Source organism: Mus musculus, chromosome 14, assembly GCF_000001635.26.
Source record: "Mus musculus strain C57BL/6J chromosome 14, GRCm38.p6 C57BL/6J".
NCBI classification, from domain to species: domain Eukaryota; kingdom Metazoa; phylum Chordata; class Mammalia; order Rodentia; family Muridae; genus Mus; species Mus musculus.
Window position 1 is genome coordinate 55,093,606 of NC_000080.6, and position 13,125 is coordinate 55,106,730.

At 52.7% G+C, this 13,125-nt stretch overlaps 2 protein-coding genes across 3 annotated transcripts; one reads left to right on the plus strand and one right to left on the minus strand.

Moving 5' to 3' along the window:
* Positions 1 to 1,178: 1,178 nt before the first annotated feature.
* On the plus strand, positions 1,179 to 5,390 carry Thtpa (thiamine triphosphatase). The gene is made up of 2 exons (NM_153083.5): positions 1,179 to 2,401; positions 3,775 to 5,390. Exons 1-2 carry the CDS (start codon positions 1,855 to 1,857, stop codon positions 3,900 to 3,902), a joined length of 675 nt encoding a protein of 224 aa, NP_694723.1. The 5' UTR covers positions 1,179 to 1,854; the 3' UTR covers positions 3,903 to 5,390.
* On the minus strand, positions 5,230 to 12,988 carry Ap1g2 (adaptor protein complex AP-1, gamma 2 subunit). Of its 2 annotated transcripts, NM_007455.5 has the most exons (22): positions 12,903 to 12,988; positions 12,320 to 12,524; positions 11,701 to 11,825; positions 11,423 to 11,564; positions 11,226 to 11,322; positions 10,977 to 11,053; positions 10,758 to 10,853; positions 10,207 to 10,287; positions 9,804 to 9,902; positions 9,598 to 9,653; positions 9,332 to 9,445; positions 9,037 to 9,177; positions 8,903 to 8,957; positions 8,706 to 8,828; positions 7,993 to 8,082; positions 7,790 to 7,917; positions 7,466 to 7,570; positions 7,046 to 7,172; positions 6,814 to 6,964; positions 6,097 to 6,260; positions 5,635 to 5,733; positions 5,230 to 5,556 (listed from the first exon to the last, which is right to left on the minus strand). In NM_007455.5, the coding sequence occupies exons 2-22, from the start codon at positions 12,521 to 12,523 to the stop codon at positions 5,455 to 5,457; spliced, it is 2,376 nt and encodes a 791-aa protein (NP_031481.2). In that variant the 5' UTR covers position 12,524; positions 12,903 to 12,988; the 3' UTR covers positions 5,230 to 5,454. The 2 variants fall into 2 exon arrangements, with proteins under 2 accessions (NP_031481.2, NP_001290431.1); NM_001303502.1 differs by lacking the exon at positions 10,977 to 11,053.
* Positions 12,989 to 13,125: the final 137 nt, after the last annotated feature.

Below are 13,125 nucleotides of genomic sequence, written 5' to 3' on the forward strand. Positions count from 1 at the left end.
TTGAAGCACTGGTATTTTCTGTGTTCTATAAGATCCAACCCATAGACCAGAAGCAGGAGTTTGTTTAATGCCTTCCTAAGCTCAAAATGCCATGTCTGTAAGTGCCAAGTTCCCATGATGCTCCCTGCCTGTCTCACTCTTGGCCCAGGAGGGGCTGTAAGTCAGTCTGTAGCTCAGGCTCTCCGCAAGCTGTCACCTCTTGCCTCAGCTTCCCCGATGGTGGGAAACCAGCAGCAGCACAGCACTCTGCCTGTCTACTGCTCGTACTCCCAACAATGCCACCTCCGCGACTGTTGAACTGAGTCTGCCACTCACTCATGGCTTTTCAACCCGCCACTCAATTGCACTTCAAGCCATCGTCAGCTTAGATACTGGCTAGGTGCTGTAGCTAGTTTCTGGGCTTTTACCCAGGCGGTTATTCCCACCTAGGTCTCCAGAAATCCCACCATATTCATTCATTCATTCATTCATTCATTCATTCATTCTCTCTCATACACTCTCATGTACCAGTATTTTGTCTGTAGTACAGTACAGGAGGATGCCAGAAGAGGGCGTAAGAACCCCGCTGTAACTGGAGTTAAAGAGGTTGCCACCTGCGCTTTAAGTGCTGGGAAGGTAATCCCAGCTCTGTAAGCACAGCAAGTGTACTTAAGTGCTGAGCATCCATCACTCCAGCTGTCCCATTACATCTCTAATTCACATTCAAAACATCACTTCCTCCATTGACAGAAAGTTTCCCATTTATCCTCTCGAAAATCCCAGGATAGAGGTAAGGGCATGGCAGCTCACACAGGTAACCCAGCACTCACTCGAAGAGGAATGAGGAGTTCCAGGTCAAATTGGGTTACATGAGATCCTTGTGTCAAAACAACAAGAAGCAACAAAAGACAAAACAACTATAAAAAATATTCCAAGTGACCACTGAATTACTCCACTAACCATTACAACTCCCCACTTAGTGGGGAGCCATAGCTTGTGTTTTATCAGTCGCATTCACTGTCTACACTGGGAGGGGTTGGGAACTACTCTTCCCGTTCGCCACCCCCAAAAGCCTTCCTGTAGAGCTTGAGGTAGAGTCCCGCTTGCTGAAACTAATTCTGATTTCCTTAGTGATCGGTGGGCAGGAAAGGTGAGGTGGTCCTTTGGAAACTACATCTCCCATCATGCACCAGGCCCAGGATGCCAGGCTCACGCTAAGGCTCGAGATCTTGGCCGATTCCTGGGCTCCAGGAAAAATGCAGGATGAACAGCGGGCAAGAGGAAGCTCTCTCTTCTCTTGCCCACCGGGTTGGGTCGCACGTAACCTAACAGACCTCTCAGGCCTAGCTTGTCATCGGCACCGCCACACCGGTCTAATATGGCCGCTAGTGCTGGGACCGGTCTCGCGCGTAAAGAGCCTGGACTAAGGTCCGGAGCCGGAGACCGCTCCCGGCATTCCTCGCGGGTGTAGCGTGGGCACCCTTCCCCCACTTCCGGGTCCCGGGAGAAGGAGACCCTGGGGTCTTGAAGAGTGTCCCGAGGTACCGCTGTTTGGTGCTAGGCGAAGAATGGCAGATCATCCTGGGCAGTGAATCACTGGCCTTGGGTAGCAAGGTGTAGCGAGAAGATAGGTCATCAGCATTACGGCCTGTTTGCTAGGGAGCCTTTTGGGTTATCAGTAGTAGGATTTAACTGGAGACTTGTCACCATTGTTGCAGCCCGCAGAGACCTCCAAGTAGAGCCCTGTGAACCTGGAGCAGAGCTCTGGGACAGTGTATATGCATCTTAAATTGATCCAGGACTAGTCCGTCTTTGCTGACTAGTCCTCACCTTGAGCACTCAGTGAATACCTGGCAAACAGGGTTGCAGGTTAATATGGCCCAGGGCTTGATTGAAGTGGAGCGAAAGTTCGCTCCAGGGCCTGACACGGAGGAAAGGCTGCAGGAGTTGGGGGCCACCCTGGAGCACCGGGTCACCTTCCGAGACACATACTATGATACCTCTGAGTTAAGCCTTATGCTGTCTGACCACTGGCTGCGACAACGAGAAGGTAGTGGATGGGAGCTCAAATGTCCTGGAGTAACAGGTGTCTCAGGACCTCACAATGAGTATGTGGAAGTCACATCGGAAGCTGCGATTGTGGCCCAGCTCTTTGAACTGCTCGGGTCTGGGGAGCAGAAGCCTGCAGGTGTGGCTGCTGTCCTGGGCTCGCTGAAGCTGCAGGAGGTGGCTAGTTTTATTACTACGCGAAGCTCCTGGAAGCTGGCCTTATCTGGAGCCCATGGACAGGAGCCTCAGCTCACAATAGACTTGGATTCAGCGGACTTCGGCTATGCTGTGGGTGAGGTAGAGGCCATGGTGCACGAGAAGGCTGAAGTCCCGGCTGCCCTAGAGAAGATCATCACCGTCAGTAGCATGCTTGGTGAGGGAGACAGGTCTTTGTGTGCGCAGCATGGTGGGGGAGGGAGGCAGGCCCTTCTATGCTCAGGAACATGGTGGGTGAGGAAGACAGGCAGGCCCTTTGGGCTGTCCTTTTTTCTCACTTAACCTCACTGCAGGTCCTTACTGAGCCATAGAGGAGTGGAGGGAAATCATTTTTGTAAGGAAAATTGGTTTTTTGTTTTGTTTTGTTTTTTCGAGTCAGGGTTTCTCTGTGTAGCCCTGGCTGTCCTGGAACTCACTCTGTAGATCAGGCTGGCCTCGAACTCAGAAACCCGCCTGCCTCTGCTTCCCAAGTGCTGGGATTAAAGGCATGTGGCACCTTTTAATTATGTGCTTTTGTTTTTTGTTTTTTGTAGAGATTTTCTTGAAAATCTAATTTGTTTACACTTTGATAAGAATCCTTTCCAATTCTTTAGTAGCTAATTTGGATTTTATTCTTCCCGGTTCCCAATCTTCATCCTGGTTATCACTTAATTCTCCTAGTTCTATTTATTAGGTCTCTGCTTTGATCCTTCCCACAAACTTCTCTTTTCTCTTTCAACTTCCTACATGGTTATTATTCCCTTGGCTCTTTCTGTGGTCTTCTATGTAGCCCAGGAAAGGCCTTAAGCTTGTGGCATTACAGGTGTAGGTAGCCACACCTCGTTGTCCATGCTTTTGGCTGAGCATGACACTGGTATGGGGGGCGGGGGCAGTGGTGAACTCTTTGTCAGATGTTTCTGTTTCCATGCCTAGTTCTGAAATAGCTCATCTGCACACTTCTGAGATTGTGCACTGCACTGGGCCTGACAGCCCTGGAGGGCTGAGCCTCCTTGGAGACCACCCGTGGAGTTTCCCTGCTGTGGGTCAGCAGGCTGCTGTCCATTAGCGATGTGTGCATCAGGCCGTTAGAGTTGAGGTTCTGTGAACGCCACTCGCCACTCCACAGCCCCTGCTTTCCTCTGTTTCCCATAGCACTTGGTTATCTTCTGTACTCCGCTGCCTGTGCTCCATTACCAAGCTAATGAGCTTTGGCTTGCCTAGATGGGCTTGAATCTTGATTGGGAGAAAGCGGTAATAAATGAAGTGAGTTGGCTCCCCTGTCTCCGTGGCACAGGATGCTTCTCTACCATTTCTCATTGCTGGAGGAGAGGCGCTTGGGTGGCTTTCCAGCCACACAACCCGAGTGGGTTTTTGCAGGGAGGTTTTCACTTCTGCAGGGAATGGGTGGGTTGGAGAAACTGCCCTGATGGCCTCTGGATTTTTAGTACTGCCTTGCAGACTTTGGAGTCCTGGCTGGGTAGGCAGGGAACAGAACCGAAGCATGTCCGAGGGCTCCACCTGCTTCTTTCCTCATTGTCCTCTTGCCCGCAGGAGTGCCAGCACAGGAGGAGGCACCAGCCAAGCTCATGGTATACCTACAGCGCTTCAGGCCTCTGGACTATCAGCGCCTGCTAGAAGCAGCCAGTTCTGGTGAGGCCACAGGGGACTCAGCATCCTGACAACAGCGTTCACTTTCCAAAAGGGAAGGTAACTCTGAAGCCGCCATTCACATCCGGACCCACGGTGCTCCTTTCCCTTACAACGGAGCCACTTTCCCCTCCAGCTCTGCCTGGTCTTTCGCCCACTCTGAGCTATCCTTCCTGGAGCCCTCCCTGGCTGCTTCCCTCATCCGTCAGATGCAATCTGTGGGCCGCCCCTCTCCCCTGGCCGCTAAGCAGCCTCCATTGATTTCCGCTCGTGTTTATAGGATTTCCACTTAGCCGTGATCAGTAGTTAAGCACAGGAAAATCCCTTGCCACCCCCCCCTCCCTTGGTCGATGCCATTGATTCTGCCAGAGGCTCTGAAGCCGCCTTACAGCTGAGTTAGAGATGAGGGGAAACAGCGGGGATTTCCCTGCCCTGGGGTGTAGGGAAGAGCAAGAAGGTGGGGAAAAGGTTAGGAACTCCTTAAGGGATCTAGAAATTCAGGGCCTGCTGCTGTGCCGGGAGGGTAGAGTGCTCAGTGTGGCAGTTTAGAGAGAACATTTGCTCTCCAACCCAGAGAGGGGTAGAAAGAAAATGGTCATTGTTGAGACCGGTTCCTAGGGTTTCAGGAAGTCATACTTCCTGTGGAGAAGGCACCACCCTTGCTCTTAACACATTTTTTTTTCTCTCAACTAGGTCAAAACAGGCCTCTCTTCCCTTCTCACGCTTCATAGACTTTATTTGTTGGGGAGGAGGCAGGCTCTCTATATTGCCTTGACAAATATAGGGTCTGAGTGCCACCTGCTGGTGGCCCTCAGGGTTGTGTCCCAAGCTGAGGGTGCAGAAAGATTTGAGAGGAGCCGAGGCAGTTATGAGGCAGGCAAGCTTAGGGAACAGGTTAGCAGCCTGGAACTCCACTTGGTTTGAGCTATGCACACCTCTCATCTCACTGCCACTTGGCATCTTAGGACCCTCAGCTGCACGCACCATGCACACACATTCTTCTAACAGTGCAGCCAGGACCCCGCCTGTATCGAGTAGCACTTAGAGCCCACTTCAGACAGTAAATCTCTCTTTCCCCAGCAGCCATCAAAACTCCCCTTCTGTGGACAGTTTTATTCAAACACTTTAGGACATACCCCAAAGTAGGGAGCTGATTAGGCCTAAACGGGTTTGGGGTAACCTGTGATCTTTGGGTGACCTTTTGAGGAGAACTCCCTATGGACCGTCCTATGCCTGTGCAGAATGAGTTAGCTTATGATTAAAGTCAGCTGCATCATGGGAAGGGTTACGCACAGAGAAGAAAGGCTGACAGAATCCAAGCCTGTCAATGAAAACAGAGAATCACTCAAATTATGCCACTTCACAGCTAACACCTTCGTTCCCTGAGACTTTATTAAAGGAACACCGGGTGACTGCCCTGGGCTCTTAAGACTGTGGTCATCACCCGTTTACAGAGCACTTCTAATTTGTACGCTCAGTTTGCCTTTAAATAAAGTTTACTTCGCCATTTACGTGGGTCTTTATTTCCGTTCCTTGAACACCAGGAGCCTGGAGACACCCAGGCCAGACACTGACCACAGTCGGTTACTGCCACGTCTCCACAGGCAAGTTATCCACCTCAAAGATCTCCTGTACTGGCTGGCCAGAGTGGTTGTAGGTGAGGCGCAGCTTAAGTCGCAAAGGTGCCTAAAAACAGGCAAGCAGAGACCAGGGTCAGGTCTCCTATTGCTTCGTCCCTCTTACCCGCAGCGTCTGACAACTCACCTGGTTAGGATTGAGGATTCTGAAGACCTGGGTGATGGGAAGACCACCCTGAGCTGGAATTGTGTTCCCACTGGGGGCCTGTAACTGCAGCTGGAAACTCTGAACATGGGAGATTTGGGCAGAGCATTGTAAGGCCCCTGGGCTCAGGCAGTCCTCCACATCCCGTGGCTCCCAAACATTTTTGGATAACACCCCAATAACACAATCACTCCTTTCCCATTATACTCTGCCTCCCACCCTCCTCCATTTCTTTCTGGCCTCTTCTCCTGAAATTCCCTGGCTACCTCTGAATGCTATTTTTTTTTTTTTCTTTTATTGAAACAGTGTAGCTCAAATTGGCTTCAAAGTCACTATGTTAAGGCAGGTTGGCCTCAAACAATGAGTCCCCCTGCCTCAGGTTTCTAAGTTCTACAATTACAGGCACCAACTATCACACCTGGCTAAACCCCACTGTTTTCAAACCTTGGGCACAGCTGCCTGGCAAACGAAGTGGGTAACATCCTCCTTTGAGGAGTTGGTGGTGGTGGCAGTGACTAAGAGCAAAGCAGGGGTCTCCAAGGGCCGCATGAAAGAAAGATCCAGCTGTAGGCCCTCACGCTCAAACACTCTGACACTGGGGATGGGAGCTGGAGAAGGGAGAGAGGCAGCTCAGTGCATGGGCTTAAGATAAAACACCCAGCCACTCAGCCAGTAAAAATGGAGTGAGCCAGTCTTGACCCTGCAGCTGCCCCGGATCTAATGATAAAAGTAGACAAGCTAAGGCTTGGGCTGGCCATCTAGTTGGGGAAAGAGAAACATCGAACGAAATACAAGATAATCATGGCCGTGATGAACCAAGTTAAACAGGAGAGGGTAGACAGATGGCATTTAGCTGAAGAGTGAGTAGTATCCGCTAGTAGCAGTCCTTTTGGTGTTGGGTAAAGAACGTGAAATGTTAAGGGTTTGAGGTGGAAGGCTTTGGGGAGTTGAAGAGACCAATAGAGTGGGCAGTGGGAAGTGATAGTGCAGGCTGGAGTGGAAACAGGCCTGCAGACTGGGGTGAGAAGTACAAGTACATTAAAGATGGGACCGCCATGGACCTTTGCCTACTGAGATGGGTGTCCCTATCCTTGGCTCAGAGAGAGAAAAGACCCATTTCCACCCCACTTCTATAATGTTTCTCCCTTAGCTGAGGCCTACCTGGGGGTGGCGGTGTACAGGGAAGGTCAAGGAGATGAATTAAGGCTTCCCCTGGGGAAGGAGTCTGAGGAGGAAGATGCTGGGCATGCCCAGAAGAGAGAGGCTCTGAAGTGTCACCCAGGAGATCCAGTAGATCTAAGAGTTTGGTGGCCTGGGAAAAAGGGCAGGAGGTCACGGCAGGGTGTGAACACCCACATAAGTCTTCTCTACCCAGGTCCTCCCACCTCCTCACCTGGGGTTCTGTGGGGGCAGGGGCTGTCACTTCCAAGGGCTGGGCTTCCGTTTGCTTCTCCTTCCCTCCCTCTTTAACGTGGGGGTCACCACGCTCTACAAGAGGCATCTTTTCTAGGATGGCGGCTCTGAAGGGATGGAACGCAAGGGTTCCTGTATGAAGCACATGCTCTCACAGAAGCATTTGGGAAGAAGACCAAGGACACAGGGCGGTGGCACACAGGGTCACAAGTGCCGTCCTGGCTTCCTAAGACAGGAAGCCAGTTGCTGGTCTTCCGACAACAGATGAGGATGGGAAACCAGCTTGCCATCCACTATGGATGGGAGGTGAGTCGTTCCCCCCCCCCCCCCCAAGAGAGGCTCTGAAGAGCGCCCTGGGAGTAGAGAGTCTGAAGTTCTACCTGCAGGCCTCAGGACACACCTCATGTGGTCGTACTTCTGGAAGAGTGTGTTATACTCCACAGCCCGCTGTTGCAGCTCTAAGTCCACACAGCTCCCGTAGATGGACACCACCTGGCGAATACGACTGGGCCACCGTGTGGCCTGTGAGAGGCAGTGGCGGTCGGCCTGCTCTTCCACTCCAGGATGAGAGGGAAGGGAGAGGCCTCACAGAGTAAGGAGACCCCTGATATATGTGGCTCAAAAGCAGATTCCTAAGGCTAGGCGGGGAGAGGGATGCGTGCCTGGGGACTTAGTAGGCCTGGCGGAAATGACATCTTTAAAGGGACGGGAGCTCCCTTCTTACTTGTTGTCTCCCCGGAGTCGGGTGCTCAGCTTCATGAGGGCTGTGATGGCGTAGCCCCGAGTGGCTGGCAGGGACATATGGGACTGCAGCACCTTTTCCAGCAGTGCTAGCACGTCCTCTTCTTCCACCTTCAGGTGTGGACAATAGGTCATGTCTGTCCTGGAGAATCCTCCCCAGGGTATCACTCACTCCTCAGGTCTCACCTGAAAAGGCTCCGTCTCCTCACAGTTACCTTCCAGCAGGAGGTCCCCATACTCGCCAATGCACCAGGCTGCCACCTGAACCAGTGGTTGCTGGATGGGAGATGAGACACTGAGGGGCTGGTCTTGGGGTTGGGGCAGGGGGTGAGGTCCCCTCTTCTAAACCCTACGATGTCTCTTTACTGCAGGGCAAAGAAGGTTGGGTTGGCAGGGTAGAGGAGGGAAATTTAAGTTTGGTAGCAGGCTCCATCTTAGCATTTTTGGCTACTAATGCCCTCTGGTGGGCGAGTACCAGAACTACATGGCTTGACCACATGACAGAGCCCTGAGAGGCTCTCATAAGAAAACAGGGATGGTTTCTACTTACTCTACTTAAGTTGACAAAGGGAGTTATGGATATCTTAGGGTGGCCCCTGTTAGTCCACTGGACACTGAAGGTAATAATATAAATGACTGTATGTGCCAAACTTAATATATCTCATGTGATCTCAAAGACAGCCTGAGAGGTAGGCATTCTAGAAAGTTGAGGACATGGAGCCTAAAGGAAATAAAAATTATTTATCTGGAGATGCAGCCTGTAGTCACCAGGGGCAGGACAGAAGCTTAAGTAAAGGTGGGCTTGGTCTTTGGCCATCTTCTGTCAATTCCGCATGTGGGGAAAAGCATTCAAATTTGAGAAGGCTGGCCAGCTGGACCTAGGGAGACAGGAGTGATACCTGGGAGATATCCTCTGCTAAGGCACTGTAGAGACGGCGCACAGAGTAGGTATGCAGCTCCTCGGCCTCTCCAATCAGCTGGGTCAGGTTGGCCACTGCGTCATCCCTCACATGGGCTCCTGCCTGGAGAGGGGTGGATGTGGCCAAGTCAGCGTTCTGCCAACTCCTGCCCGACTCCCTGCCTGGCCCCCTCTTACCGTGGTCAGCACGTGCAGGATGGTGTCTATGTGCCATCGCTTGCTGGGAGCAAACCTAGGGGACATGGCTCATCAGTGCTGTCACTGCCCCTCCCCAGGCCGCAGCCTCTGACTCGAAGCCATTTGTCACTTACCTCTCCGCAGCCAACAGAATGCCTGAGGCACAATCAGCCCGAAGATCAGGGGGGCAGGACTCCAGAAAGGCCTGCAGCTCCTGCATCATGGCTCGTACATTGGAGCTGTTCACCAGAGCCAGGCTCAGCTCCAGGGCCCGCCTGGGGAGAGAGAGGCATCCCTGCAGATGGCTCCCGGGTTTCCAGGCTTCTTTTCCTCTAGTTCTTATGCCAGATGCTCTGAGCTGGTTTGAGTTTCGGCCACCAGTCACTGTGTCCTCTGCCCTGTCCCCTTCTCCCTTCTCCCTCTGCCTACCTGCTAAGGGAGGCGTCCGTTTCCTGTAGACACTCCACCACAGTGGACCGGTGACGTTGTACAGCACTGTGGTCAGACTGCACCAGCTGCAGCAATGATGTCAGAGCCACATACCTGGTCAGGGGAAGAGAGGCCATATCACACAGGGTCATCTGCCTTGATACCCTGTGTTGCCCCCTCCCCAGTATACCTAAGAGGTAGGTGGGTCAGAAGGGAGGAATGCCCAGGTGTCTAGTGGTACAATCTAGCCAGATCCTGGCTGTTACCTAATATTCTTGTCATTGTTGAGCAAGAAACGACCAAGAATGTTAACAGCTAGAACCTATGGGAAGAAGAAGATGGAGACAGTCAGGGAAGAAGCCACTTGTTCAGTGGGATCTCCTCCATGATGGGGGTTAGGGAAACGCCAGGGACCAGGACCAGCTGAGGAGGTGGGGCCCCAGCAGAAGAGCACATGAGCACGGAATGCTACCCGGAGGCCAGCAGCAGAGTGGATGGCCATGATGGTAAGCACTGTTTCCAACAGGACAGCGTTGCCTGCATTTCGGCTGGTGTCTGTGTTGGTGGCGACCTGTGGGGATGGGGAAGAGGTTCATCTGTATAGGGCTCTAGTGGTGGCTGGAAGGTGACCACTGTGCTCTGTTTATCTTCCAGCCCCTCACAAAGCTCCCTGAACCCCACTAGATGTTAAGGACTGCCTACACACCAGGGCAGCAGCACGATGACAGACTATAGCCGTCCTTCATGGAATTCATAGGTGTGTGTGTGTGGGGGTGAAGGCAATTACATGGCCTCTGTGTGGCAAATGGTCATGTGAGGAATGTCCAGGGCTGATGGAGGCTAAGAAACCACAAGGCCTAAGGTGTGCCTCCTACCTGGGCCAGCAAGTCGTTCATGGTCTCGCTACTTTCTTCATGGTTCCGTCCCAGGATCCGAAGTAGGCGGAGTATCTGGACCTGAAAGAGATTGGATCAGAGTGGTTCATAGGGTAGGGTCGTGGGTCCGAGGCAAAAAGACCTAGCATTGTAGACAACACTGCAATGGGTCTGACTCCCTTTTACCTCCACAGGTCCCTTGGATGGGAGGAGGTCAGAGTTACATAGAGTCAGGGGAGTTTAGAACAGGAGGGTTTTTCTCTCTGTAGCTGTGGCTGTACTGGACTCACTCTCTAGACCAGGTCTCTGCCTCACATAATTCACCTGCCTCTGCCACCATACCGGGCTTTGGAATAGGCTTTTTTATATGGCTACCAAACTGGACTTTCTTGTAGCCACCTTTCATTTCCCCAGTCTTACGATGACTAGAGCAATCCTGAGTTTGCTCCCTTCTTACAAGGACTGGGCCAAAATGGGAAGTGACCACTGGCCATGGTCTTCCTGGGAAGCCTTCTTTGTTCTGGGAACACAGCAAGTAAGGCTCAGCCCACCTGCAAGAAGGGGTCGCTGACTCCAGAGATGCTGTGCTCCGTGGAGTATCCTGTAGTCACCAGAGTCCGGAGGATCTGTACCAGCTGCGGCACTACCTGGAAGAAGGGCGCATCCAGCTTTGTCTGGGCTCTCCCCGTCTCTTCTCAACCATCAGCCCCAATTGCGCGCCCACCATCCACCTCTGCCTGCCCCACGGCCCCGCCCCTTCGCTAGCCCACCTTGCGAAAGTGCCTGAGGGCTGCAGGGTTTCTTTCACAGAGCTCCGTGATCAGCGTGACTGTGCCCAGCTGGATGCCTGGGGTCAGGGTGGGGCAGTGAATGGTGGGCCAGGCCATGGGACACTACTACACGTGTGTTTGTATGTGTGCACCGCCCTTAGCCGACGAGCTGGGTTTCTTGATTTGCTTTTCATTTCATCTATTAATAGCCAGACCGGAAGTGGACAGCGGACATCCCTGGGCCCTTACCATGATGACGCTCACGAAGCAGTTTGGTACAAGGTGGGAGGAAGATGCCGGAGAGCTCAGGGTCCTTCCGGATCATGTGCACTGCAGTCAAAATAGCCTGCAGAAGTCAAGGGCCTCAGAAAGGGCCACCAAGTTAGAGTCCACACCTCTTCCACACGGTGGAACAAGTTCTGGAGAGGTAACCGCCCACATCTCACCTTCTTCCGCACATAGGGACTGGGCTGCAGAAGCAGCTTTTCCACCTCAGGGGCTAGGTCCCGGCACATCTCAGCAGAGCCCATGGTACTCAGAGTACACAGGGCCAGGCCTTGAACTGGCTGGTTCCCTTGGCTCAGGTCACTGTAAGGTTGGAAGGATGGTCAGTCAAGTCTGAGAAAACCAGTTTGTTGCAGTACTGATAGCAGGTAGCCCGCTGGAATTTTGCAGTTCCCCCTCTCCCAGCGCCCTGATTTCAAGTGCCCCAGAACCCTCTCACTTCTTGATGCTGTTGGTGATGAGCAGATGGGAATCGTGCCTCTCATCCAATAGAAGCATGGCCCCAAGGTAGCCCACCCTCTTGTCTGTGAATCTGGGGGAGGCGATCAGTTTCAGGCACTCCATCTATAGGGAAGGAGGCAGACCAGGAGGGCAGTGTGAAACCACAGGGCACTAACTTCCGGGCTACAATCTCCTTTAGGCCAGATTAACTTGTGAGGGATCATATTTCATCACTCTCTCTGTAACCAGAAGCTTAAGTGTGGATCCAGATGACAGCAGGCAGGTTTCAGGGACCTGTGTAGGAGTGGAGTCTGGAAAGGGGATGGGGAGGTGCTGAACGGGGCTGGCAAGAAATCACTAGTAGGGTGATAAAAGGTTCAGAAACTAAAGGATTTAGCTGGGTAGGGCGGGGCATGCCTGAAAGTCCCTACACTGAAACGGAGGCAGGGTTTTCTCGAGTTCCCAGTCCGGGCTATAGAGAACCTGTTTCGAAACAAAAAAACTGGAGGAAAAAAACAAAAACAAAAACAAAAAAACAAAAACCACAGCCTGGGTACAAACACAAAGGGGCGCACTGGCCATCTTCCTCAAAATTTGTAGCCATCCCAGGCCAGTACCTGTCCAAAGTGGGCGGGGTAGCCCAACATGTGGACGTAGAGCAGTTTGGCCAGCTGGCGATGCCTCTGCAGGGGATCCCCATCGCGGAAGGAGGCCCGAATTTGGGCGCACTCCTTCTGGATCACCTCCCGTTCCTGGGCCTGCGTCTTGGCCCCGCGAATCTCTTCGATTAGGTCCTGAAGTCTCAACGAATGCACCACCATCCTGGGGACAGAGCCCGGGAGTTGAAAAGACTTTATTTCAACACGTTCTAGCCGGTTGGATAGAATTGCCTTGTGCCAAGATCTCGAAGGGATTGCGTCCCACCGCCGCCCTAAAACTGTGCCCACTTTTACCTCCCACATGTACCCGGGGGCCACCCTCCCGCCTCGCAAGGACATCCCCACTACGCATGCGTCCTTGCTCCACCCTGTGGCTGTTTCTACTGAGCCTGCGCTACAGACCAGTCTATTTCTCGCTCTTCTTCCCGGACCAGTTTCTCCTCTCTAGTTTTCCTTCTGGTTCTCTGTACTATTCCCTTCGCGAGATTTCTTGCCCCCATTCCCACTTCAGAAGGCACTAGTTTCCCAGTCCCAAGCTCACCTGGCTTCGGTGTCAACTTTGCTCCTCTACCCCCCACCCAGCACTTCCTGGTATGGGACAGAGCTGGGGTTGGTGCTCGGTTCGGGGCCCTTCCCTCTTCCCCGCCTCTATCACGGGACCCCGCCCCTCTAGGGCCTCCCTGCTGAGTCGTCTTGACATTTCTGACCTCTGGCCTGTCTCTGGCACTTTGGTAAAGGAGCCTAGAATTGTTCCATGATTGTGG